Source organism: Pygocentrus nattereri, chromosome 16 (assembly GCF_015220715.1).
Source record: "Pygocentrus nattereri isolate fPygNat1 chromosome 16, fPygNat1.pri, whole genome shotgun sequence".
In the NCBI taxonomy this organism is placed as follows: Eukaryota; Metazoa; Chordata; class Actinopteri; order Characiformes; family Serrasalmidae; genus Pygocentrus; species Pygocentrus nattereri.
This window is the reverse complement of record NC_051226.1, coordinates 27,118,697-27,144,607: the sequence shown is the minus strand read 5'-3', so window position 1 is coordinate 27,144,607 and position 25,911 is coordinate 27,118,697. Positions and strand designations below refer to the sequence as shown.

The window sequence follows — 25,911 nt, the reverse complement described above, 5'->3', positions numbered from 1 at the left end:
CACTGCTATGTGGTGCGAGATCTGAAAAAAAATCAAGATTTCAAGGGACCATCTCTTCATGTTCCTCACCATGTACAAAATAAAACAATAGCAAAGCAGGTACTTTAATAAAATACACACCCCTGCCTATGTATATACCTGGTATTGATGCAGAAGTGTAGAGTGTGAAAAGACGAAGAATTACAGCTGACAGCAAAACAAAGCCTCAACAAAGTGTGATAGGTGATTTCACATGACAGAGAACGGAAGTTGCAGTTACCAAAAAAAAAAAAAAATGCAGGTTTGGGTCTATGCAGCATTTCGGCATGCCTCCTCAGCTTCCTGCGTGACACTTGACCTGAAAAGAGCACATCCGTTTTCCAGGCTGACGGCTTGCCAGAGAGCTCCACTGACCTCATTCCGTCAGCTCTCATTCTAGCCTGGGTCACTGTGACGGATCCCCTGGAAGGGCCGCGGGAGAGCGAGAGGAAGAGGTGTGGAAAGGAAGTGAAAAGGACAGCGCAACCAGAAAAGGTGAACGTGATGACGCTGCTTATCAGAATACATGTTGCACTGACAGTTATGGCCTGTTTATGTTAACAATGTCCATCTGCCTACTGTAAAAATCAGGTGTTTCACATAATCTCATCCTATAAACTAGAAAACGGCATGCTGTATGACATACAGTTATCTATAAAACTGACTAAAGTACGAACAAAAATCTGACTTCAACATGGCAGCAGCCCACCTTTCCATTTTTATAGACAATAGAAAGTCATACAGTGTCAGGAACCACATAAGCAAGTCTTCTTGATGTTGCTTAACAACTGGACACCTGACAAATGTGTGATTTAGGCCAGCACAATGTTAATGGGTTGGTTATAGGGATGGATGATATGGCACAAATATAATGTCATGATACTTACGGGAGGGCAATATGGCAAAAGCATGATATTATGATATACCAGTAAATGATCACAATACATATATCACTGCTAGGGCTGAACAATTTGGGAAAATATTTAATTGTGGTTTTCCTAACTCATTTTGAGATTTAAATTGTGATTATTTTCTATAATCTAAGGTCTGTTACTTTGGCCACAAAGGCCAGCAAATCCACTGTTTTAGGCTTGAGACTGCTGAACCTAGTACTTCTGAATGGTCTAACTCACCTGCAGACAACTCTGTGTTAACAAGTAAATTTTCCTTACTTAAAACTTAAGAGAACATTTTTGATATAGGATATAATTACATTTACAGCACTCACAATTTTAAAATTCCACTCCTTCAAAATGCAGTTGCAATATAAAACGGATTCCTCTTTCAGCCCTATTCACAATATTTATTTTTTCTGATATCTGTTAAGTTGGTACACACATAAACAACCAGTGAGTCTAAAAAGATTTATCAAGAAAATTGAGTACAATTGATGTTTTATGTAACGTTTCACGTGCCAGCCCTAACAATACTTCAAGACACATCACGATATATAGCAGGGCTGCATGACCAATTTTATTTTACACTGTGCAAACTTAACCATTGGGCTATACAGTCAATTACAAAACACATGTAAGTACACAACAAAAACGACCCCATCCTGAACTACAGGCCTAAAAACACATTGAACATTGCGATTGTTCTCACACCTAGCACTGTGTTTTAAATGCGTGTAAAGGCAAAAAAATACTACTGTTTCATTAGTTAATACAACATATTTCTTAACTAATGAAAAATAAATAAATAAATAAATAATATTTGCTCTAGTCTGCATGCACATATATACTTTCATTTCTTTTTACTCTGCACTATAGTTTTACTCTTGAAATTTCTGTCTTTTGGTATTTGCTTAAAGGAGACTTTAGCCAGCTGTCTGTATGTACATTCAAAGCAAAAGTCTGTATTTGCAAATCCAGTCAGAGGCACACTATTTTAATACTAATTTAGCGCTTCTCACATTGTCATCATGATGACCAACAGCTTTACTGAACATCACAATTAATGTCCATATTGTACAGCATATTTAGCTTTCACAAGACCTAATGCATTAAATAAAATACTATCAAAAATACAGCGGTCATGACCGCTGGGATAGGCTCCAGCACCCCCCGCTACCCTGACGGAGAAGCGGCTTAGAAAATGGATGGATGGATGGATGGACTATCAAAAATACAGTACAAATGACTTTTATTCAATTTTTGAATATTTCACTTCAATTAAGCAGGATGATAAGGATAAGTATGGCCTCTTTGTAGTAAACTGTGTGCTCTAGAAGTACTGACAGAATTCACATTAAGCTCAGAAAACCATCTTTTGACATAATTTATTACAATAATGATGTATTTCATCAAATTTGCCAGCTCCTGTTGGTTACAAGCTTTGGTGTTAGCTACATTAGCCTCACAGTTCCAGCACAAAACTAAAGAAGCAGACATGTCTTGGCTGCCTACATTTGGAGTAATATATTAGATTTTTTACCACAGTATTTCTTGTGTAGTAGGACGTATTATTTGAAAACGGAGGACATTTTACCAGCTACAGGACCTTTAAACACATGCTTGCCAAATGGCATGCAAAACCACCTTAAAAAAGACAAAAATGAAGTCATTATTTGACTCTTTCTCAGCAGTCACAGTTACAAAGACTTGCTCCACCGATTATTTTCAACTGCGCTGGTGGCAAATTAGCCGCTAAGAAGATAATCAAATCCTGCTTCAAAGAGATCTTGAGTGAGTAAATCAAAATGCACTTTGATCCGATGGGAGCCCTTGGGAGCATCATTGGCTCTCGCTGCGCCTCCATTATCCATTCAAATTATTCATGGCATTACCGGGCCGAGACGTGTTGAAAGTGTGCTGGGGAAGGGGCAAGGGGGGGTGGGCAAAGACCACATATCCCAGAATCCCAGTGGTAAAGCGCTCTAGGATCCCCGCAGCGTCTGGGGATTGGCATCCCTGCTTCTGCCTGCCAGGAAGGGATTCTGGGTCATCGGGGCAATCCCATTACAACACCCAGCCATGACAGTTGATGTTAAGAGAGCGAATGTGCATGTACTTACATGCAATTGTGGCTGCTTGCTTTTGTGCAGCTGGAGCCCAGAGATGCATTTTGTGTTTGTGCTGAACGCTGTCTGGGCATGCAAACACCTGCCCCCTCTCTGCAAAGGCTGCAAGGAAGCTCTGAATGTGCCTGAGCCTTGTTATCTAACCACTGCAGAAGGCTCTGGTTGCACCAGCCTTGATAAGGTTAAAGTTGCGTGAAACTTCTTCAACAAATTCTCCACCTCGCACTGTCCATATTTACCACTCAGGACTGTGCACTACACCGCGAGAATATTCTATTATTATGCTGCTATATGTGAAAGAACATCATCTGCACTAAAAAGTTCTGCTATTACAATTTATATTGAATTTTTATTTATTGTATTGTAACTATGCTTTGAGCATAGTTTTGGGCTGTAGTGTGGTACAGGGCAATATATCATACCATACACTAGTACTGACGTGACATTATCAATATATTTTTAGTTTTAGTTTTACATTTTAGTTTGCAGCATTAATAGATCATGACAGCAAAGTGTGTCATTTGTGAGTGTTTCAAATGAAAATATGAAATGAAAAAGGAAAAGATCCCCAGGGTAAAATCCCCCTGCCACCCTTCCCCCTCTTATTTTCTCTCCTAATCAAATGATGAAGCCAAAACTAATCTCAACACATTTACTGAAAGGTTATGGTCTAATTAATTCTGAAATTCTTTATGGATCACTGCCTTTCTGAAATTTATTCCAACAGAAACTTTCAGAGGTCAGCTGATGTAATTTCTGAGGGTTTTTTTTTCCATGTGTATTGGGGTCGTGGGATGGGTGGTGCGTGAGTGTAAAGAGAATAAGCAGTGCAATTATCCAAGCCTTAGTCCTGTCATTAAAATCGACAGTTCAATCCCCGACGATGCTGCAGCCATCCACGTCTTGCAGTCCAAGACAACATAACTGGCTTCCACCTGGCAAAACCAACCCCTCCTGCCATCACCACCACCAAACCAACACCCCACATCACCTCTCTTCAAAGCATAGCCAAATTCTCACCTAGCTTACTATTTAAAATAACACAGTTAGTGTGGTGCCTAGACACACTAGAATACAGAAGGTAAGAAATGGCTTGATATGTAAGTAATACATTCTGTACAAATCAATTACAACTGACCACAAATATACTTTCTCACACCGGATAGGTGGCCGTCTTGCACCGCTAGTGAGCTAGTAAATGGACATTGTTCTCAAACGGGACGACTTCTGACCTTTTCACTTACATCTCTTTTCTGAAAATCTGGTTTCTGTTGAGTTACTATTCACAAAAAAAAGTTTTCCCTGCAGTGACACGACTGAACGCAGACTAAAACCAGTCAAAACGAGCCATGTCTGGTTTGTAAGACATTCGTTTAGCACAGAGTAGAAATACTCAGAAAGCTTGGGCTCATTAACTGTATTAATTAAAATGTTAAATATCATCAAATACCAAAATACATTCACATATTTGGAAAATATAGCGAGTTACACTGGTTGTATATTTAGTGTATTGTATTGCATTACTTTGTATATATTTTGTACATATTAAGTATATTGCTTTACATTATTTTACTGAACTGCTCTGCGTGTAGTCTATGTCTTGGTTACTTATATGCCAAACATTATGTTGTTCCACTGTATGGGCCCTCGGAAGAGTTGACTAAGTTACTTTAAGTGACTTTTGCATGGGCAAGTGACTGTAGTGAGGAACAAAGTTGGTTTGAGGTTATTATATATTTGTTGTTCCCCTTTTTGGAGACTGAAATATCTCTGGGAACTGAGTGATAGCTTTTGTTTCTGTGAATATCCTTTCTGCTCACTGCTCTAAACCTTGAACAGAAAGCACTGAAAGCTGCAGCTGGTGCAGTCAGTGTGTCATATCAGTGCTGTGTGTCCTATCAGTGTGGGGTCTGGTCAGAGGAGTGGTGGGTGGAATAATGCAGGCCACATTAAATTTGGTTTAATCCAAGCCTTTGGCAGTGGTTTGTCATAGCATGCAAAGACCAGTCATTCTGCTTATTTTTAATGGGATCTTAAAATGTCCCTGTGCTACCAGACTGACTTCCACTTTCCTTCACAAAACTTCCTCTATCCACACTGAGATTCCACCCTGACAAAGTCAGATACATTTTAAAATCCAGCTGCTTTGCAGACAAATGCAAGTCATCATTGCTCTACAAATAAATTTGACACATGACCCTGCAAAGCGTCTGTGCAAAAGGAGAGCATGACATTTGTGAAATCAAAGGTGAAAATGGACAGTCGAGGACTTTGAGATATGAAACCAAGTAATGGTAGATAACTGCTATCCAGGACACACATCTGCGAGCATATACACCAGGTACAAATGCAGTCTAATAATAGCAAGAAATAAAGTCCCAACAGACTGTGGGAGATGTTTTTAATGCTATCACAATGTTTGAACCAGGCCTATTGTAATCTTACAGTATGAGCTCTAACTTTGAAATAGCAAAGTGCTCTTTAGGGTTCTTACCTGGTGACTGCTGTCCTTGAAGAGAAGTAGGGTTGAGTGGCATAGCAGTAAAGTGATGATAGTATTTCAAAGTTACAGGTGCCAAATTTTTGCTCTACGTCTATCTAAGAAAGAATATCCACAACACTCTTAAATACGACGCTCAATTTTCTAAACATGTGGAATTAGGAGCTGAAACTAGGCCTGTACTGTGGTGGGCGGCACTTCTGGCCTTGGGATAGTGTAGTGGTTAACACCTCTGCCTTCTACACTGTAGACTGGGGTTCAATCCCCACCTGGGCAAACACCCTAGACTATACCAATAAGAGTCCTTGGGCAAGACTCCTAACACCGCCTTGGCCTACCTATGTAAAATGATCAAATTGTAAGTCGCTCTGGATAAGAGCATCAGCCAAATGCCATAAATGTAAATGTACTACATAGGCTACTGCTAGCTAAGCTAACATGATACAGCTCCAAATACCACAGAGCATGTTTGATTTCGGCTTTCTGTCACTCCAATACTAGTCAATCAACATTTTTTTGTCTCCATATGTCCAGCAGAGCACCTGTTATTCGAAATCGAATCTGTACTGTGGACTGTTTGGGGGTGTAGCCTGCACCCTAAGCTAACGTCAGGTTAACTAGTAGGCTACAGACCGAAACACCACAGAATAGGCTTAATTTTGGTTTTTCGTCCTGCAAACTCCCTCAGATTTGAATCATTATCAAATGAACCTGTGTCTGTGACTTAGTTAGCCAGAACTAAACATGTTTTGTGATAAGCAGAGCTGTTATCATGCTAGCTAAGCTCATCAGCTCTTCTCTAATAGTTAGAGGTGCCATATAATATTTAGCAATTGTAAGATTGCATTTATTAGTTGGAAGATTAGACTTTATTTGATTAAAAACAGATTAAAAACTGATTACAATAATATAGGATAAGATGTCAAAAAGGTGACATGCATGCTTTTATGCATTTTTACATGCCCCCACCTCCGTATTCCCCCAATAGCATACGGTGTGGTAATATTTAGAGATGATTTGAAAGTATGCAAAAAGAGCAACCCTAGAGAGAATCACCAGAAACACATTTTTAAATGTAAATACATTTGAATACATACTGGTCAACTAAGGGCATCTCAAGATCGTGAAGACTGAAAAGAAATGAAGGAATGCAAATAGCAATTCTGATCTATTGTAATCATGAAAGAGCAGAAAGGTGCTCAGAGTTCCACACAATAGTATAATCATGCTATTTTTGTGTTACACAGCACTCTGCAATAAAATGATTTCATGTGACTTGTGTATGATTACATTTACAATCCATTTTCAGCTTCGTTTTAACACCTACACAAAATTATTACCGCAACGTTTCCAAGAAGTAATCATAATTCTCAGTTGCCATTTCTATGTGCTGATGGCAGATGCTATATAATAACCAAATGATATGTATAATAGTGTCTACTGATACCATAATAAGGGGTAACATGGCATGCACTCCACAAGCCTCGTCAGAAGAAAATTACACCTTGCAGGTGATGAGAAAGAGGAAGGAACCTGTGCGTACTCTGGGTTTCATCAAGATATCAGGTTCTAACTTTGAAAATCATCCTAGCAGAAGTAATCGCCGCCTCGCCTTGTGATCGTCTTCAAATCCTGCAAGGATTTCACCCCAGATTAACTATTAAGCCTGAATTTTGACAATGTCTCAGTCTAACACAGCCCTCCTACTGCTCCCCCGGGGCCTGGAGGGGAGGTTGTGTAGAACAAAAAGCGAAGGGGTTATTTTTGGAGCTGGTGGAGGGGAAACGGCTCGGGAGCTCGCTGGCGTTCGCCCTCGGAGCCAGCGTGTTGCGGTTTGTTTGAGTTGGCCGGAGGAGTGCCAGCAACGGCCTGGGGCCTCCCGCACTGAATCCAGAGTTATTAGCTCCAGCATAATGCACAACTGGGGCTGGGAGGAGAGCTGGGCCGGGCTGGGCTGAGCAAGTCTGCTAGCCTCCTCCGCAATACAGCACTAATCTGGACCTCATCAAGGGCAGCGAAGAGAGGGAGAGAATAGGGCCTAATTCATCAAAGCAGAGAGGACGGGGGTGGCAGCCATCTGTCATTTCCATTCTTCAAACAAGAGCTGAAGTTACTTTTTTCTAGGAGAGGAAAGGCTAGACAGAGGTGCATTCTCATTATGGACAAATAGTTAATTAATGGCTAAAACCTGACTAACTGCCACACACACTACACCAAAGGCTTGGGAACAACCACTTATTTCAAAATGCGTTTTATTTGTTATTGTGTGTATTTCTGCATTTTTCATTTCAACAGCAAGCACAGAGTTCCCCAAACTTTTGATGGCCAGTGTACATTCCATGGTTACTCGGAGGGAATCTGCAGAAGAAGCAGTACACGCCACAGTTGTGGGAGAAGTGCAAAGAGATTGAGTGAAAAAACGGAAAGAGTGAATAAGGGAAAAGACACGTGGATCAATAAACCACCCATTCTGTGGTTATCAACAGACGTCTTATTCTTCTTATGCAGTTTTCCATCAAGTGCTAAAATGCAGGTGTAGTATGTGTTCATTTGCCACTGCAAACACCATATAATATACACTGTATAACTTCTGCTAATGTCTCAGATGATTAAAACAGGCTCATCAAGCTTTAGTAACACTACATTCTGAACAGCTTTCTTTTCCAATTAGCCTCAAGTCTGTGTTTAATCAAAATAGTTTAATCCCATAGCGCATTCCATTAGTCAGTACAAAACTGACAGCTGTGTTTCTGCCCAGAAGGGTCAGGTGTTGGCCTGCCGCTCCATGTGACTGCCTGCTGATGCAGCACTAATGTTCAAACAGAGGACACGGCACGAAAAAGGCTGAAAGGAGAGCCGGCAGTGGGCCCTGTATTGCCCAGTCAATGGCGCTGGTTAATAATTCATCATGGTCCTGTCACAGGGTCATCTGCAGCATGGAATCTTTATGGGTATTACCACACTCAAACAATGCTGCCATCTCAAAGGACAGTTTTGGAGTAGAAGGCCCAAAACAGTCCCAGCCTACCTGTATTACATGAACCTAAAGCTTTAGTCATCAGTAGTTGACAAAATAAGCAAAAAGAAGAGGTGGGCATTTTAGCAAAAAATAATATAAGAAATTTGAAGAAATTTTTGTTATGCATAATTCTTTTGGTTTTCAGTGGGTTCATACAAAGGAAATATGCTATTAAAAACTATGGTTAGCATTATTTTTTCATTCAATGTGTCATGTCCTATGCATCATTCATCTAGTTAAGTAATGCTAATGATTATGTCATGGATATCAGTAAGGATTCAAAATCCTTACAACAGTCATGTGTAACCACTCTTTTCAAACTGCTGCTAACACAACATCACTGGACAGCTCAACACACTTGGAGGAGAACACTAACTACCCATTCTGTTAGCTTTGCACTGCATGATGGGCTGAGAGGACAATGGACTCCTGGCAACAGATGGCTGTGGCATCTCCAGAGGTTAAAACTTTTTGTAATGAAACATGCAGTTGGTCAGTGTTTTGTACTCAAAAAAGCTTATTGTGGTGTCAAATATTGTAAATACAATATTACATCATCCAGTGGCATAGGTTTCATTTCACCTCTGGGGTGACACAGTACAGCAATCACAACACACTGTTAAAAAGTGAAATCCAAACGTGTTGAGAGAGAGTTATTGGGGGGATAATTCATTCTCTTCCAAACATTATACAGGCTACGTCACCAAGTGGGACCAGGAATCCTTTAGCTCTCTGTTATGGTATAATTTACTGAGTGATAAAAATAACAAGAACTCCATTCAAAACCAATAAGGGAATAAATTCAAGGCTGCCAAAGGTGCACAGCCGCAATTCTTAAATGTCTTAAAATGAAACAATTTGGTTTGTCTTTAGGTGATGATTTCCAGTAAAAACATCTCAGTCCATTGCCAATGCTTTGGTTATGAAACGCTTGATTAAAATATAGTGAAAAAAAAACTTCTTTCAAAAGTGCAAGCTTTTCAAAAACACAGAGCTTTCCTCCTTCCCTCTCCACATCCTTCATTAATGATCTTGTGTAATAAAATAAATCCCTTTCTAACCCTTTGCTCTGAGTTTTGCTTGAACTAGCTCTGTGCTTAATGATGTGCTTTCCACAGAAAAAAATCCGTTTTTGAGGAATCAATTCTTTACAATGTGTGAAGTTTTCATGATGAATGAATGAACAGAACTTGTTACATGAACTTAAATTAAAAGTTAGGAAGGTTCTTTGTTTCTCCTTTAGGTTTTGTTTCAGACATGAAGGATATGCTTAGTTTTGCATGAATTCATTTTTAATTAGTTTTTGGTAGTAAACTACCAAAGCATATGGCAGGACCTGCAGGACATGCTGCACTCTTAAGAAATGCCATTTAAAGCAGACTGCAAATGGCAGGACACCAGCTTGTCCCCAGCCTCCAAGGGGCACGCAGTGGTCCCTCCCCGTCCATTCTCTCAGAGCCAGCTAGGGTCCTGGAAACACTGCCCTATTGTCCGGGCCCTGACCAGGCTCCTTGTGAAGACTCACTGCTTCTCCACACAGAAAGCTGGGACATGGAAGAGCAGCTTTTGGGCACAATGGTCAGTATTCAGTGAACGAGAGAAAGAGAGAGAAAAGCACTGGTGTCAGTGGTGACGATAATGACGATGGCGATGAGCGAAGATCAAAAAAAAACCTTGTCTGTTCCAAAGTCACGATGCACAAAATAATTACTGTCACTAAAATCCAAAGGACATTTCCAAAAGGACAAGCATTTAGAAACCTTTTATTTCTGCCCACTCACTTTAACTCAATGACTTATGGAACAAATTCCAAAACAAGGCCTAAACCGATATTTCTTGTCAATATTTTCGGATACCACACATTTATCAGTATCAACAAAATCCACTCATTACGTTTCTGCTGTGGAAGAACAGTAACACCTGAGAACTGACAATCACACTCACAGCTCACGTTTGATAACTCACAATTAAATCAGCCAGTAAAGCACTGCTTAACTAAAACTGTGAGTGTGTTTAATATTTTTACATTAAAATGTTTTCATGAACTGAAAACTGCAACTGGAATTTTTGGTTCCTTAAATAAAAGAGCAGTTAGTGTTAGGGTAAGTGTTACCTTACCTAATTGTTCCCTAATTAGTAGCTGTTTTATTGACCAGGGCTTGGTATTGAACATATTTGATTCACTATTGGCCATCTCACCAAATAACAGGCCAAACTACTTAAGCACTGGAATTTGGTATTGAACAACATGGATACTCAATAGTATTGAAGTAAACTGGTTTGTACTGTACATGTAATTGGTTAACTAATTAATCATTAGATAAAAAATTGTTTGAGCGATGTTGCTTGTTGAAAAAATTAGAATAAGCAGGTAAATCACAGCTACAGTTATGTACCACACTGAAAGCAAACACTCACAAGTGGTAAGACAGACAATATTTTGCAGATGTTAGGCAATTTCAAGGCTTTTGATGCCCCTAAGAGAAAACCAAAGCTAGCCCCACTAATGACATTTATATTTGTTTTTTGTTGCATTTTAAACAAACCCAAACATTTATGCAGGGAATATTCAATATAATTTGACCTGTTTACTTCATATGCCAGCGCTCAAGTATTAGTATTACATTCTACTGTCCATACAAGGTACACATTAATACAGAATTCAGTTGATGTATGCATTCATAAGTGCATATATCAAGTATTTTATCAGGGCAAGTTTCTGTTTTTATATTTGATATTTTTAATGGACAGTTACTGATTAATTGCAGACTAATAGAAGCTGGGGGTGGCATGGTGGCATGGTGGGTAGTGCTGTCGCCTCACAGCAAGAAGTTCTCCCCGTGTCTGTGTGGATTTCCTCTGGGTTCTCTGGTTTCCCCCCACAGTCCAAAGGCATGCAGTCAGGCCAATTGGACATGCTAAATTGCCCCTAGGTGTGAGTGATTGTGCCTCTCTGTCTTGCAATGGACTATCGACCGGTCCAGGGTGTAACCCGCCCGATGACCGCTGTAATAGGCTCCAACACCCCCTGCGACCCAGAAGGAGAAGTGGCTTAGAAGATGGGTGTGTGTAATAGAAGTTGGCAATCAGTCATACGAATTGGCCAAAATTTGCATCCCTTGTCCCATAAAAGTATTGGATTTTGATACCCAGGCACTATTATGACAGTACAACCACACTCACTTTGGATAAGAAACAAATAGACTGTCAGGAGAACATTATCTGTCTACAACTAAATGAGGCAATTTGATTAGTCAAACAAAAGTCACTTAGTGTTTCTAGTCTTTTTCGTGGGACAATGCTGATGAAAGAAATGTTGATAAACAGCATCTACCAGACCCACCCACTTTTCAAACATCATCTCTGCTTCCTCAGGAGAATGTGAGGTCTGGAAAAAAATGCTTAACTTGACACCTGTAGCAAGTCTCAGCAACACACCCTTTCGGTGCAGCAAACTGTTCCAACATACACCAGACGAGCTTTAGTGGGTGGGCAGCATAAACTGACAACAAATGTTTGGCAAAGGTGTGTGACGAAAGCATGATTGCTAAAGACTGGAATGTTTTTGGAGATATCTAGGTTAACATCATTGAAATATGGCTGTATTCATCCAATTGTATTCTTGTATATTTTTTTAACGGCCTGTATACACGCATATAAAAACATAACGTGTCGAGGCATCGATTCTGGGTACAGCTGAGGTGAGAACTGCTTTGGCAGGCAGAGCATGTCCCATCAAACAAATTCCCTTTCTGATTGGATGGGATTGCAGACCTTTTGTATGAGGCCATGAATTAGCAGTCATCTGAACAAATATTGAATCCAGTTGTCTTTGGTCGGTTTAGATCCAAGTCTGGTGTTTACCAAGGAACATTTGTTCATGGCAGGGCCTTTAGCTGCTTATTGTAAAACGTAACAGCCGCTATCCTGCTCCCAAAGCAGTGCTCAATATCATACGCTGATTGCTGTCACGCAATTGGCCACTAACATAAAACAATTTCAAAACACTGCAATCATTACCTTCCATTAAGCAGCACACATGATACAAATTAGTGCTCAGCAAATGACTTTTAACAGTTCAGACGACTCATCTTATTCATCAGACTGTACAAATGTCCAGTCATTTCTGTAAACATGATGCAGTCATAATTCAAACAAACCACATCACAACCATCTCAAACATTCAGTCTAAAACCAAGCATGCGACTGAGAAAAGTTGCACCTAATGGCTATTACATTTGTTTCGTAGGATCCACCGAATGCAGCCAAGATACACACCCTTCATTTCTGAGAAATTCAAGGACTCAACTAGTGTATATGCTTCCAGTCCTTCATTGACCCACAATCCTTGTGCAGAGCTTGTCCTTTTAAAAAAAAATTATGTTGTGTTACTTATGAGGTCACAACCTGCTCAGACCATCTTAAGTGAACAATGAAGAAGAGTCTTCGCATATCAGAAGGACCTCCAGGCTTTCTTTCTCTATAATGTAGCTGTAACTTGCAACAAGAACCGGAACAAACTATCGGATTTGTAGAACCTTCAGATGACCCGAATGCCTCACTGGAAGAGGAGGAACGCACTCTGCACAGCTGTTGCCTGGAAGAAAACTAGTTTGGCACTCTTGAGATAGGTTTAGGTTTAAGGTTAGTGAGGAGTAAGGAGGTACTTAATAGATATTCACTTGAGTATCAGTTCATCACAAGGTGAAAATCCACTAAGCATCAACAGTGGACTGTCAACCGTACTGTCTTACCACAGTAGGCAAGCTAGCACGCTGTGTGGCTCTCTGGTTTTGTTCCGGCTAGATCAATGTGGCCTCTGAAGGCCAAGCCCTAACAAATCTAATAACGCCGCACCTTGATCTCTCAAATCTGCAAGGACAACACACAGTGGCTTCCATTATAGCCTCAGACTAAGAAACACACACACACACACACACACACACACACACACACACACACACATCCTCACCACTTCACCCACACCCAGTGCACCCAGGCATCTGTGTGTCATTCAAAATGAAAAGCTGCAATTCCAATCCAAATCATGTCCAAGCCAAGCCCGTTTGCCAGAAGTGTTGTAATGCAAAGTTATAAGTAAAGCATTGTTATAAATTTGAAGTGTGACTTAACGCCTTAAACCCTAAGAGACGGTTTATGGGCTGAAACTTCCATTCTTCACTCATAAGTCCACAGCATATTTCCTTAACAACAGCCACTGAATAAGTATATAACGAATAATTTAAAAAAATAAACAGCAACCATCTGACGCATTTTTCAAACACTGAAGAGCAAACAAAAGAGATTGCAGGGGCTGAAAAAACCTGATCCTGCATCCTAGATACATACCAAAAGTATGCAGACAATTCAACTACTTTAAAGAAATAGTATGACAAAAAATCTAATTTACACTGTTGTTAGAATGTGTTTTTTTAAGAACTGGAGCTGCTAGGCTAACAGTGCTAACAAACACTGGAAATCAACTGTCACTCAAAAATGGTTTGTGTGAGTACTGGCTTCCAGAGTTTGTTAGCAACATTAGCCTGCCAGCTCCAATTCTAAACAAAAGTGGAAAATCATGTACATTTGTTTCTTTTCACAATCCCACTGCTGACCCAAGCATTCCCAGAACAGCAGTGCTAAGAGAATAGCAGCTACACAAGAGCCTAAGGTCATCATGACCAATGCCAAGTGTCGACTAGAGAGGTGTAAAGCCCCCAAGAATTGGGCTGTGAAGCAGTGGAACTGCATTCTCTGAAGTGATGGAGCTACACCCATTTACCTTTGAGAAGAGCTGGGGCAGTGTTTATGATCCAGAACTAATCATCCAACATCTGAGGGCATTTTCCTGCTGGGATACTGTTGTGTTGTTTTTGTTTGTTTGTTTTCTTATTCTATCTGCATAATAATCAGCAACTTAACCCGCATGGTATTGCATTCAGCTAACATTGCATTCAGCTAACATTGCATTCAGCTAACATCATGGCCTTACACTCTGTGGAAACTGCAGGAATACTGATTTGGTTCGAATGGCACGCCTCTCATACTGGGACTCCAAAAGCATCATGATGTTTTATGCCTTTAAACCCCTTGAACCTCCTGGAACAATTTCCTGTTCAGGTAGTGGCATTTACTTTTCTGGATCGACTTCTTCGAAGTGGATTCAAATGAGGACGCAGAGAACAGAGTCGCGCCAGAATCCAAGAAAACGTCTCAGTTAACTTTACATTCTCTCCTTTGGTTGGGTCATAATTTTTATGACATGGCAAATCATGCTAAAATAAAGGAATGAAGTTCATGTGGAACTGAGAACAAGCAACAGCTCCTTCACACAGAGATTCATGAAAGCAGGATTAGTTTCACTGCTGGATTCAAAACTGCAATTGCCCCTGCCTGACCCTTGACCACCGCAGCTCCTGCCGTAATTAAAACCTACTGTCAGGCACTACCAGCCAAATCTGCAGGAATCCATAAGTCAACACCATTCACGCTCCAACCTCGATGCAACCAAGCCTGCAGAGTCTTTGCACAGACAGTGCAGCACCTTTATTGTCAGTAGAGGAGGATAAACCTAAGGGACAGGGAGCAGCAGCTGCAGTCTGGCTTTGGAAGCAGGCGTCATACCGTTTTTTCCTCTTTTTTTCTTCAAATATTTTTATAGATATTGAAACCTTGAGCTACTAAGTCAGTACTAATGCAACTGCATTTTCTTTAAAACTTACTAAGCTTCAAAATGCTTTACTTAACAGCACATAAAAGCCTGTTATCATCCTCAAACTGACCAAACACTCTGCTACCCCACAGAAAAACATCTACAGCTAACGTCACATTACAGAACGTGCGCTATTTCAGGATAGATTTGTTACAGGGTCAACTTTTTTTTCCACTTCCGGCATCTGATTGAATAACCAGATATTGGCCTGATACCTGATATCAGAACAGTATAAGCTCTACTTAGAAGTCAATGTACCACCAGAAATAACAAATACATGGTACAATTAGATTTGGATCATTTTTCCGTTGTAGCTCATTGAAACAAGAAAGAAAATTCCGTCAGGAGTTCATATTCTAAACTATCAACTGATAGTAGATTTGTTTTTGTACGAATAAGAGAGATATTACTATGATCTGAATTTCATAACAGCTTATTGGTGAGTGTACAAGGTTGTTCTTTGGAACCATGCCAGTGTGTTAAGAGTATACAAATAGAACCTGTTGAAATGTATGGAAGTGAATTATCTTACTGTCATCATATCTTCTGATTTTGAGTTTTTGCTCAAAACTCTATCATAAGGTCTACACAGCTCGATTAGTGTGCATTTAATAGGACGCAATAATCACATCGTAATGCTCCCGCAGTGCACATGTGTCACACTCAATAGGACAAAAAGTTCCTCTTCAGCAATAGTAAGTAATGTGTTGCACATAAACTAGGCCAAGGCTGTCCCATCATATCCGTAAAGGGATGGTGTGGCTGCAGGTTTGATTCCAACAAAGCAGGAGCAAATCTGATTCCACTTGCAGATACCACTGTAGTAGACTATGCTAAACAGAGAGCATGTGCAGAAGAGGAAACGTATATATACCCACACAAGACCGAACCCCGTCAGGCTCCGGTCAAGTAGCAGATCTCTCATACAAACCTACCGGAATGCTAAATCAAAATCACATCTCATAAACAACAGAATCACTAAATAATTAATACTTATGTAATAACATTAACATAGCATAGAAATCAAACAGTGGTAACTCTCGACTCTTGTGGATTAATCTTCAAGCCTAGATGAGGGGTCTGCTCAAAATAATCCTGGGAAAGGCCAGTCTCTAACAGCTCACTCAGAGTGTTTTTCTAACAGTGGCCACCCAATTGGAGAGCCATGAAATAAAACAGGAAGTCCTGACCAGGTCAAGGAAGACAGCAAAAGAGAGATTGAGGAAGCATGTTTGTATGGACGCTATAGCAAGCATGTGTGTGGGACAGGCCCTTGCATTTGAGCATTCCTTTCCCAATAGCCTCCTAGCTAAGGATTTCACATTTCATGACATGAAAACTCAAGAATGTAGCACAGTTCCAAAGAACGCTGCCCAGAGCCAAACAGCAGTCAGTGTCAGACTTGGTGAAAATGAAGTTGTCTTCTCTTCTCAGTTTTATGGCATTGGACATTCTTTAGAAGCCTAGAGAGGCGCTCCTCAGGCATTTTTTTCACTAACCGGCAGAAAATTCCCACTTTGGGCTCTTCTCGCTACCACAAATGTAGCCAAGTTCAGAAGTCAGCCCCCCAAAATAATGCCTTCGTGCTGAGCAAGTGAACTCCGCTCCCTTTTTCCTGGTTTTGCAGAGGACAGCACAGGCCTGGTTTTGAAAACCATGAACTCGGCTGCATACTTTTTCCAGATGGAGACTACTGGCAAAACGGCGCGAGAAGCAGCAAACAGGGTCATACCGATTTTCTTTCCCCCTCTGTCCTCTTCCTCTTTTAATCCCATGCTGTCTTCATTATCTTATTAAGATCAAGTGCATGCCTATGGCTGGGGAGTAATGTGGAAGTGTATAATATAGCTTGAAATGTTCCATTAATAACATTCAGGCGAAGCTATGCATAGCCTGCTTGGAGGAATTCCACCGCTTTGAAACTATGCGGATTCATATTAGGCCAGTGTGCTTGAATTAATGGCTTTGAATTTCAATGAGAAGGCCAGGGGGCAACTAGATTTCAGAGTAGGGGCATGATGAACATATTAATGGACCTGGAACACAGGCACCAAAGGACAAAGGAGACAGTGGTATGAGCTAACGAAACTGCATCTGCAATGTTACAATGACTGAATGAACTCATGCACAATTGCTGAGCAAATGCAGGCACAGCTGGACAGCACAACCACACTAATATGATTTTGCCCATTTCAAAGCGGAATCGCATCGATTTTGCTCATTTTCTGCTTAATTCAGTCGTTGAGATGAAAACATTATGCCATTCAGAGTGGTTTCATGGGAAATGGTTCAAGGGAGAGAAGCTTACTCAGATTTACAGTGGTACAGTGGTGGTGATGAGAACCAGGAGTTGTGATGTCTAAAACACAAATACAGACATTTGATTTATTATCCAAAATGACCAGTGAACCTACATGTGTCTACCAGGTTTTAGTATGTAATGCTGATGATAGTAAAATATTGTTAAAAATCTGATACCAGATACATGTGATATATATATATATATATATATATATATATACACCATGACGTTAAAAAAGTTCGTAATTATCAGTACATTTTTGTTAATACCAATAAAATCAATGGTGATCCATATCAAACCAGTACACTGGTCAGTTGTATTTCTAACCCTTTAATGCAACTCCATTTACCCTCAAAATATTCTCCTTACATTGGCAATAGCACAAAATAGCTAAAATTCCCATTTCAAATAAAGAATAACAATAAATCACATATCAGAAATTGACAGAGGGCCTATATCTTTGGAAAAAAGAGTTCTTTTTAAAACATATCACCCACTATCCATTCCACATTTTCCATTCCACAGTTCATATATGTAAACTAAGCAGCCAAAACAGCCCAAGGCATAATATAGGGCAGCCAATCAGGATAGAAATCGTTTGCATATATCAGCCTTTAAGGCACTGTAACAAAAACTGCCTGTTTAATTCAAGAGGTTGGAAAAATGAAATATAACTGAATTAAAACTAAAACTAAAAATGATTCATGAGTGTTTTTGGTACCTAAACATACACAAATCTCATAAGTGGACTTTGGGGGGCAAAATAAATTGGAAAATGTAGTATATGGGTCCCCATTGAAATATCCAGTGTCCCAGATTTCAACATTCCTCAGACAGATTTTACTGAGTCTTTTTAAGGGTGTAGGGGTACATCTAAAGCAGCTATAATCTCATAGGACGTTTGAAATTTATCATTAGAGGGGATATGGAGTAATCCTACAGCAGATAATCTCCATATGATGTGTCTGCCGCCTGCTTACAGAAAACAGCATGTCTGTCATCACAAATCACCTTCACAATCAGAGAGCTAAGATTATAGAGCTACAACAATGATCAAGCTCAAGGCTGCCCTAATTTCCATTCAGCCTCGCTCCTTAAAGCACTAATGCAGCATACCCGCACATGCATGCTCTTGTGTAAAATGGTTCTCTCTTTGTTCACTGATCTCCCCGGGAGGCTGGAGAAGCTCAGTGCTCCCCAAAGCTACATGTGTCTCCTTTAAGGATGCAACATAAAATTAGCTTCACCCACCACAGCTTCTCCTTTGGCCTTACAATATAACCTGATACAGCAATACACACGACACTCATTTGACAGCTTTATGCAATCAAAACGTGGAAAGTATAAATCTCAACTGACATGGCAGTTTTAACAGTGGTTATTCTACAGAACATACAGTCAATTTAAGGAAACTAAACTAACAGTCTTGAAACTGTGGAAACTAATAGCCTATCTGGAATTCATTGTTTGTGTATTGTCACAAAAACCGACATATCACTGTTGTCGGAAGAAAATCTTGTATCCCTAAAATGCTAATTTTACAGGAGAAGGAACAACCCTACTTTACTTTTAATGTAGGTCAATGGAACCAGAACCTTTCCCAAGACATTTTTGGCTCTTTCTTTTAGTCCATTCATCATGAAATTTACACACAACATAAGGAGTATCACATATTTCCAAATTATGTCAAAAACTTTAAAACTTCAAAAATGGAGATTTGGAGCAGTGAAATGTTGAAGTTATACAGTGGTGTTTCAGCCAGGACTTCTTTTTGAATGAGGCCCAATACAGAGCAGCCAATCAGAAGAGAGCTCATTTGCATGTATCAGTCTTAAAGGCAAAGTCACAAAAAACTGTGAAGGACAAAGTGAAGTTGGAAGACAGTCGTGTAAAAATGAATCTATTTCAGGCATTTTTCATACTTAAAACCACACTTACCACTATAAGTGGATCGTGAGGGAAAATATATGCAAGAAAAATATAGGATATGTGCCCTCTGAGAACTCAGTCAAGACCAAACTGAACCAAGCACCAACACGGTAACCCTCTATTGTTATCATTTTTTTTTTTTTTCGTTCACATTGTGTGAACGTTTCATGACAAATGGACTAAGAGAAACAGTTCAACAATACGTGTAATACATTTTTTTACATAACACACATTAAAGTTAAGGAAGTTAATATCTTGGGTTTTTACAATAGTGAGGACACATTTTCTAACACTGCAATATAAAATGATGGAATTGTAATACCCAAATGGAATGAAATGCTGAATATAACCAGCGTTTCATGTATCATAATGTACATTGAGAGAGATCTGCCTAAGTGTCCCCCACCTTAGAATACTAGCATGAGAAAAACAGGAAAACACTGGACCCATATTTCTTTGCCTGTTTTTGTTTGGTCCTACTGCATGTTCTGTTTCTATTTGCAAATCTCATAGTAAGTAGAGAAGGAGAGATGGTCCATACCCCCATAAACAATGAGCCTATAGCCAACTCCGTCCTCATGGAGTCCCTGCAAGTAACAGCATCCAGCACAGGTGTAAGAGATACCCTAGCCCCAGTCATACAATGTACAGCATATACCGCTTTCACTGGAAGTCCTCTAAAGGATGTGAATTGATTTCCACACATTCATTTTTTCACATATCCCCTTCATATCATGTATGGATCTCTCTTGGACAAAGCCAGATACATTACCTCAGAGCTTCTGCTTCAGAAAGTATGTCTATTTCACTATTACACTGTTACTACATTGTAATTACAATGTCACTTTAGTAAACCCTAAAAAGTGTGTATTTAAAGATGGCCTGCATTAATTGTGACGAAAAAGATCTAAGTTTAGTGGATCATTCATTTTCATGCTTTCATCCATCCAACCACCCAAAGAATCTCATCTGGAGCATCTGTGACTGGTTAAGGTGCTCACAGTACAGCCTGTTCAGTTCACACGGCAGCGGCTTGCTGTTAAATCGTATGGATAGTTACCTTGTAATGGACAGAAAATTAGCCTACTGACCTCAAGCTCACTTTTCCCCAGCCACGAACAGCTCCAAACTCTTGTTTTTTGCATTTTTAGGGGCATTTTTTGCCTTTGCTTTTTTGATTGCATGATCCCAATTTCAGATCAAAGCCCAACGTATTTTCTGCATTGTTTTTTAATCTGACTGTCAATATACATCAACAGAGCTTCGATGACATAGCAAAATGATAGAATTGTGCAACAAACAAAGGTTCTGACATCGGAAGCAACGCTACCTTTTCCATTGATAGTGATAGCAAAGAAGTGGTGGACAGCTTTTAGCCATTTGGATAGGATATTAACAACAAAGGATCTGGCAGTGAAGAAATCTAACACAGAAAAAATGGATCCTTGATCAAATCAAGCCTCACCTCTCGCTCGAAGCTCAGATGACCAAACTAAAGCTCTCTTATTTTGGACATATTATGAGAAGAATCAGTTCAATGCAAAAGACCATTATTCTTGGAATAGTTAAAGGTAAAAGAGGAAGAGGACAGCCAGCAACAAGACGGAAAAGGACGCAATCATATATATATATATATATATATATATGTATGTATGTGTGTGTGTAAATAATGATCATGTTATGCTAAGGTATGCAATAATAGTGACAGAAAATGGTCAGAAAACTATTAAGTTTAACGCTACAATCTGCAAGGTCCATTGTTGTTACGGCAGCTCTGTGAAATCTAATGTTTGAATAGATAACTGGCCATAAACAATGCTGCTCTCAGAATCAGAATTAGTCACGCTCCTATATCTTGGCCAGCTGAGGGCCAATCCATCAAGACAAAGGACAGGAGAGGTGGACTGAATTGGTCCAGCCATTCATGACAAACATAGCTTGGGAAAAAAACTAAATCTCCACTGGCATTCCCCATGAGTCAACCTGCTTCAAGCAGTGAAAGTGAAAAGAAAGCAGAAGTGAGTCACTGAAAGAAAGATAGGATGAGAATGTCTCTAAGACAAGAGAGGTTATGTCTATGTAATAGCATGTTCCACCATGTTTTCTGCTTAATTTTAGACTGCAGTTGAGATATATGGGACAAACAGATTGTGGCTATAATCCTAATTCTAAAAAAAGGGGTAAAAAGTCACGATCTGTAATCATGACCAGCTTCAGTAGTATTTTATTTAGTTAAAGTGCATCATGCCATTGTAATTAACATCTTACATTACCCCCTGAGTCAAGGTTACATATTGTAATGTCACAAGCCTACAGCAAGAATAAGTAATAACAGACGCATTGAAATGTGATCGGTCACCAAACGAGTTATGCCCTGTCCTTTGTATGTGGTTACCGAAACCTGTCAAACCAAAGTCCAAATTCATCAAAAAGAAGTGAAATTACATTAAATTACATATAAGACATACAGTGATGCACAGGAGACAGAACCACCCTTCATATATTTCACTTCTGGTCAGAATAGCCAAGCACAAGATGAGATATAAGATAATCCACCTGCAGGAGAAAGTCAAGTTAAAAAACAGGCGTTTCCAAAAATGATTAGAAGATCTAGAGAAAATGTGACCCCTAACATCTGTGCAAGACCTGGTAGACCCCCAACACCGTCACCATCAGATAAACAGCACTTAAAGCTTTCATTCAAAGAGAGTGGAAAAATAAAGCTCTGCTCTTGCTTCAAATATGACCAAAAACAGATGTTTCTGTCCATCCTTCCACTGTGAGAAGACAACACTGTGGGTCTGAAAGGCTGTCAAGAAGCTGTTACTAAGAAAAGGAAACAGACCAAAAAAGAAGACATTTTGCAAATGAACGAAGCTGCTGATGCTCTCAGAACAAAAAGACTGACCACCCCAGAGTCCAGATCTCAACATCATTGAACATTTGAGATTACTTGGATTGTGAGAAGCAGAAAAGTCAACCAACTACTTAGACTGAACTTTGCAGGTGTGGAAAAGTATCCCTGCAGATTTCTTTGTAAAACTGAAAGAAAGTCTTCCAAAAAGACTGGATGCTGGAAAAAAGGGAGTGATCACACTAAATGACGCTGGGTATTATTATGATTAATTGCTGAAGCTTTTCTGCTAAATATATATATATATATTCTGTTTTTTGAATGGCAAAAATGAATAACTTTGGCTTCTGCATAACACTGTATTTGGACTTTTGACTGATATGGTTCTTATTACTTGCTAACAACTAGTCTATTAGCTCACCATATCACAGCTACTTCAATTCAAGTTAAAGTCACTTTAGCCAGTCTAATAAACGGACAGCATGTGTCAGAATTAAAGCATAAAATATGATCCGATTTAAGAACAAAATGACACCGTTGGCATGGAAAGCTGATCCTCTGGTTAAAACTTGGGTGTTGCCACATCACGAGTCAAGCCCAACTCCACCTCCACAGCTACTGAATAGCCAATCTAATCTCGCCAACATTTCAAGTCAAGTGAAATATCATCCAAAAGACCACAACCCATCTGGATAAAATTACAGGATCCACGATTTGAATCTGTGAGCATAATTAACATGTTTCAGGACGGAAGCCTTTTATCGTGAGGTGAAATGACAGGCCCCTCCGTGTGTTTACAAGCCGTAAATGCCTGTTGGTGTTTACGTTCTGTAAAGTTAGGCCACTCACTGTCCAACGTTTGAGCTACTGCTTAGCTGACAGAATGAATGCTGTTGCCTGAATGACAGAGATAGCTCAGTCAAACAGGGCCTCCACCTTGTATAATTGGTGGTAGTCTTCCACTGAATCCTGTGGCCTCATATGGCCTGTGAAGCATTAACGTGGTTTTCAACGCTGTTGCAACAAAACTTCTCGTGAAGTCAGCAGGCCAGGGACTTGCCCAAACAGCAGCTTTCATTGCAGCAATCCCTGCCAGCACCACACTGCCCAACCTCAGCGATGAGGCCTGTTACACCTCTTTACTCACAGGCAATCAAAGCAAAGCTTTAATACAGTGTGACTAACACCAAGAGTCTGACAGTGCCTGTCAACGTCCAGTAACAGTCTGACTGAGAACCTCGATTTAAAGGAGAATTTTTATGCAAATTTCAAACACTGAGATGTAAACTATGTTATTCAGAGTGCTTTGATGTGAAACGGTGCATTGTGGAGAAACTTACTGACTCTGACTTCTTTACGGTGGTGGTGATAGGAACTACAGGTTGCCATGTTTACAGCGCAAACTCAAAATGAACAGTAGGCCTTCACAGGTCTTCAGAGTTTCATATGCAACTTAATGCTGACATTAGTAAAACAGTGGTAGAAATAAATCAAAGTCTCATGCATCAGGCAACAAATTCATAAGCATTTCGTGCGATTTCCTCCTGTCATGTGGGTTTCAGAGGCATTAAACGCCTCAAACGTCTCTCACCACTGCTGCCACTTTCTTCACATCTTATTCGTTGTGCAGAAATGTAGACATTTCAGTGGAAACCATACACGTTTTCAGTCAATTCAGTTCTAATGGGTCCTTGTATTTGGGTCAGTGTGTTTGTTTTGAGAAGGTAATGGGGAGTGGAGTGGAAATTTCAGGCAATGATGGTCACGGTTGAAGGGTGTGAGAGCACTTGTCTGTATGGGAGCCCAATCTCACCACTTAAAACAACAAAATCCAGCCACGAATCACTATGTTTTCATTATTTCCTGAACTGCTATGTTGCTATGCCATTATTTTAGACTCCATTTCATTATTTTGAGAAGTTTCACATTTTTTAGATGTGATATATATGTGTGTGTGTGTGTGTGTGTGTGTGTGTGTGTGTACATATATGTATATATGTAAGTATATATGTCACCTCTCTTTCATTTTAAGTGGTGAGAATGAACTTCCATAGTTATGACATTCTTGTGTCAAAGGTAATGACACTGCAACCACGTTTATTTACACAGAAAAGCCAACTTTGTAAGTTATCTTAGCTGAATCTGCACAGTGAGGGGACATGGCAGCAGAAGAATGAGGGAAAGGCAGGAGACCAACCTCTGGTATAAATGGACTTGGATGGCTTAACCGTGGTGAGCAGCTGTAACGGACTGTAAAGCTCGAGCGCACCGTGTGCTGTAAGGTAAAGCCGGTTAGGTCATGTGTGAAGCCCCCCGCACGCTGCCTACAACACCAGGAAGATGCTCTTACTTTTCAGGGCTTGAATGAGCGCCTTGCCGTCCTTGATGAGCTCCTTGATGAACTTGTTGGTTTTGTCCAGCTCCAGCTCGTGAGACTTGAGCCTCTCTCGGAACTGCGGGCTGTCCAGATAGCAGTCGCTGAACTCCAGAGCGGGCAGTCCCATGTTTCCTCCTCCACGTCCAAATCCACAGCGCAAAAACTAGCAAAAAAAAGAGACGTTCGGCGGAGCGGATGGTGATGTCGAGGCGAGGAGGCTAGAGTCAGACGCGCCGTAATCGCCCGTGTTAATCACATATCGATACGGCTGCCTTTTTTGCAGAAACGCGGGCTAACGGACGCTGCCTTCAGCTAACAACAAAAACAACAGCAGCGGTGACTCGACTGCATCCCAGAAATGCCACTTCACTACAGCGCTCCGCGGGACGGAGAGGGAAAATGTGTGAAAATATCTAATGCGAGCCGAAACCTGTGCACCTCTCACGGCAACGTCACGCTGCTTCAGGGGGGAGGAGAGGAGGGAGGAGGCCGAAGACAAAACGCTATAACGGAGGAATCCTCGCCTGGGCGTTTTAAACAGATCAACCCTCGGGCCGAATCCCAAACTGTTCCCTTACAGACTTTAAGTGCACAGTTTGGGTGTGGAAGCCGTTATTTTGTGATAAACGCAGTACACTACAAAGGGAGCAGAGGAGCCGTTTGAGACGCGTCCGCCTTCTCCTTTCGTGCCAACCTACCACGAAGCGGATAATCCGATGATTGACGTCGCTCTCAGCCAATAGCCTTGCGGAATTGCGAAACGACCCGAGTGATGGGCGGGTCGACGAGAGCCAAACAAACGGTTTGATTGGTCAAGAGTGATGGCGTCACATCGAAGCGGGGATTTCGTCTCTTTTTGCAGGAGGAAAACCGAGGCCGCTGATAAACGTCCAAAAATCAGCTTTGTTTGTATTATCATGTTCATAACTTCATTTTGCGAATGTTTTTTTAGGCTTTTAGGGTAATAACCACAAACTGAAGTGTTAGCCTATCGTCACACCTAACTACACCTAACTTAACACATTGTTTTAAGTGCAAAATGATGTCAACATGCAGCTAATGTAACATAGGCTAGGCTAGTGTAACATAGGCAACACACTTAACATGAATACGCTTTTAGGAACACTTTACTCCATTTTAGTCTCAGTAATACACCTTTGCATGTTTTGACATGTTAA

At 40.4% G+C, this 25,911-nt stretch overlaps 1 protein-coding gene and 1 long non-coding RNA gene across 3 annotated transcripts in view; one reads left to right on the top strand and one right to left on the bottom strand.

Moving 5' to 3' along the window:
* LOC108429410 (rho GTPase-activating protein 26) overlaps positions 1–24,860 on the bottom strand; it is a 123,152-nt gene extending 98,292 nt beyond the window's left edge. For both annotated transcript variants that reach the window (XM_017701119.2, XM_017701120.2), the window contains exon 1: positions 24,707–24,860. In XM_017701119.2, the coding sequence (XP_017556608.1) occupies positions 24,707–24,860 (154 nt within the window). The remainder of the gene's footprint in view (positions 1–24,706) is intronic.
* LOC119265399 lies at positions 338–8,558 on the top strand. Its single transcript, XR_005131627.1, has 3 exons — positions 338–513; positions 7,836–8,073; positions 8,299–8,558. It is a non-coding gene; the product is annotated as an uncharacterized LOC119265399 (long non-coding RNA).
* Positions 24,861–25,911: the final 1,051 nt, after the last annotated feature.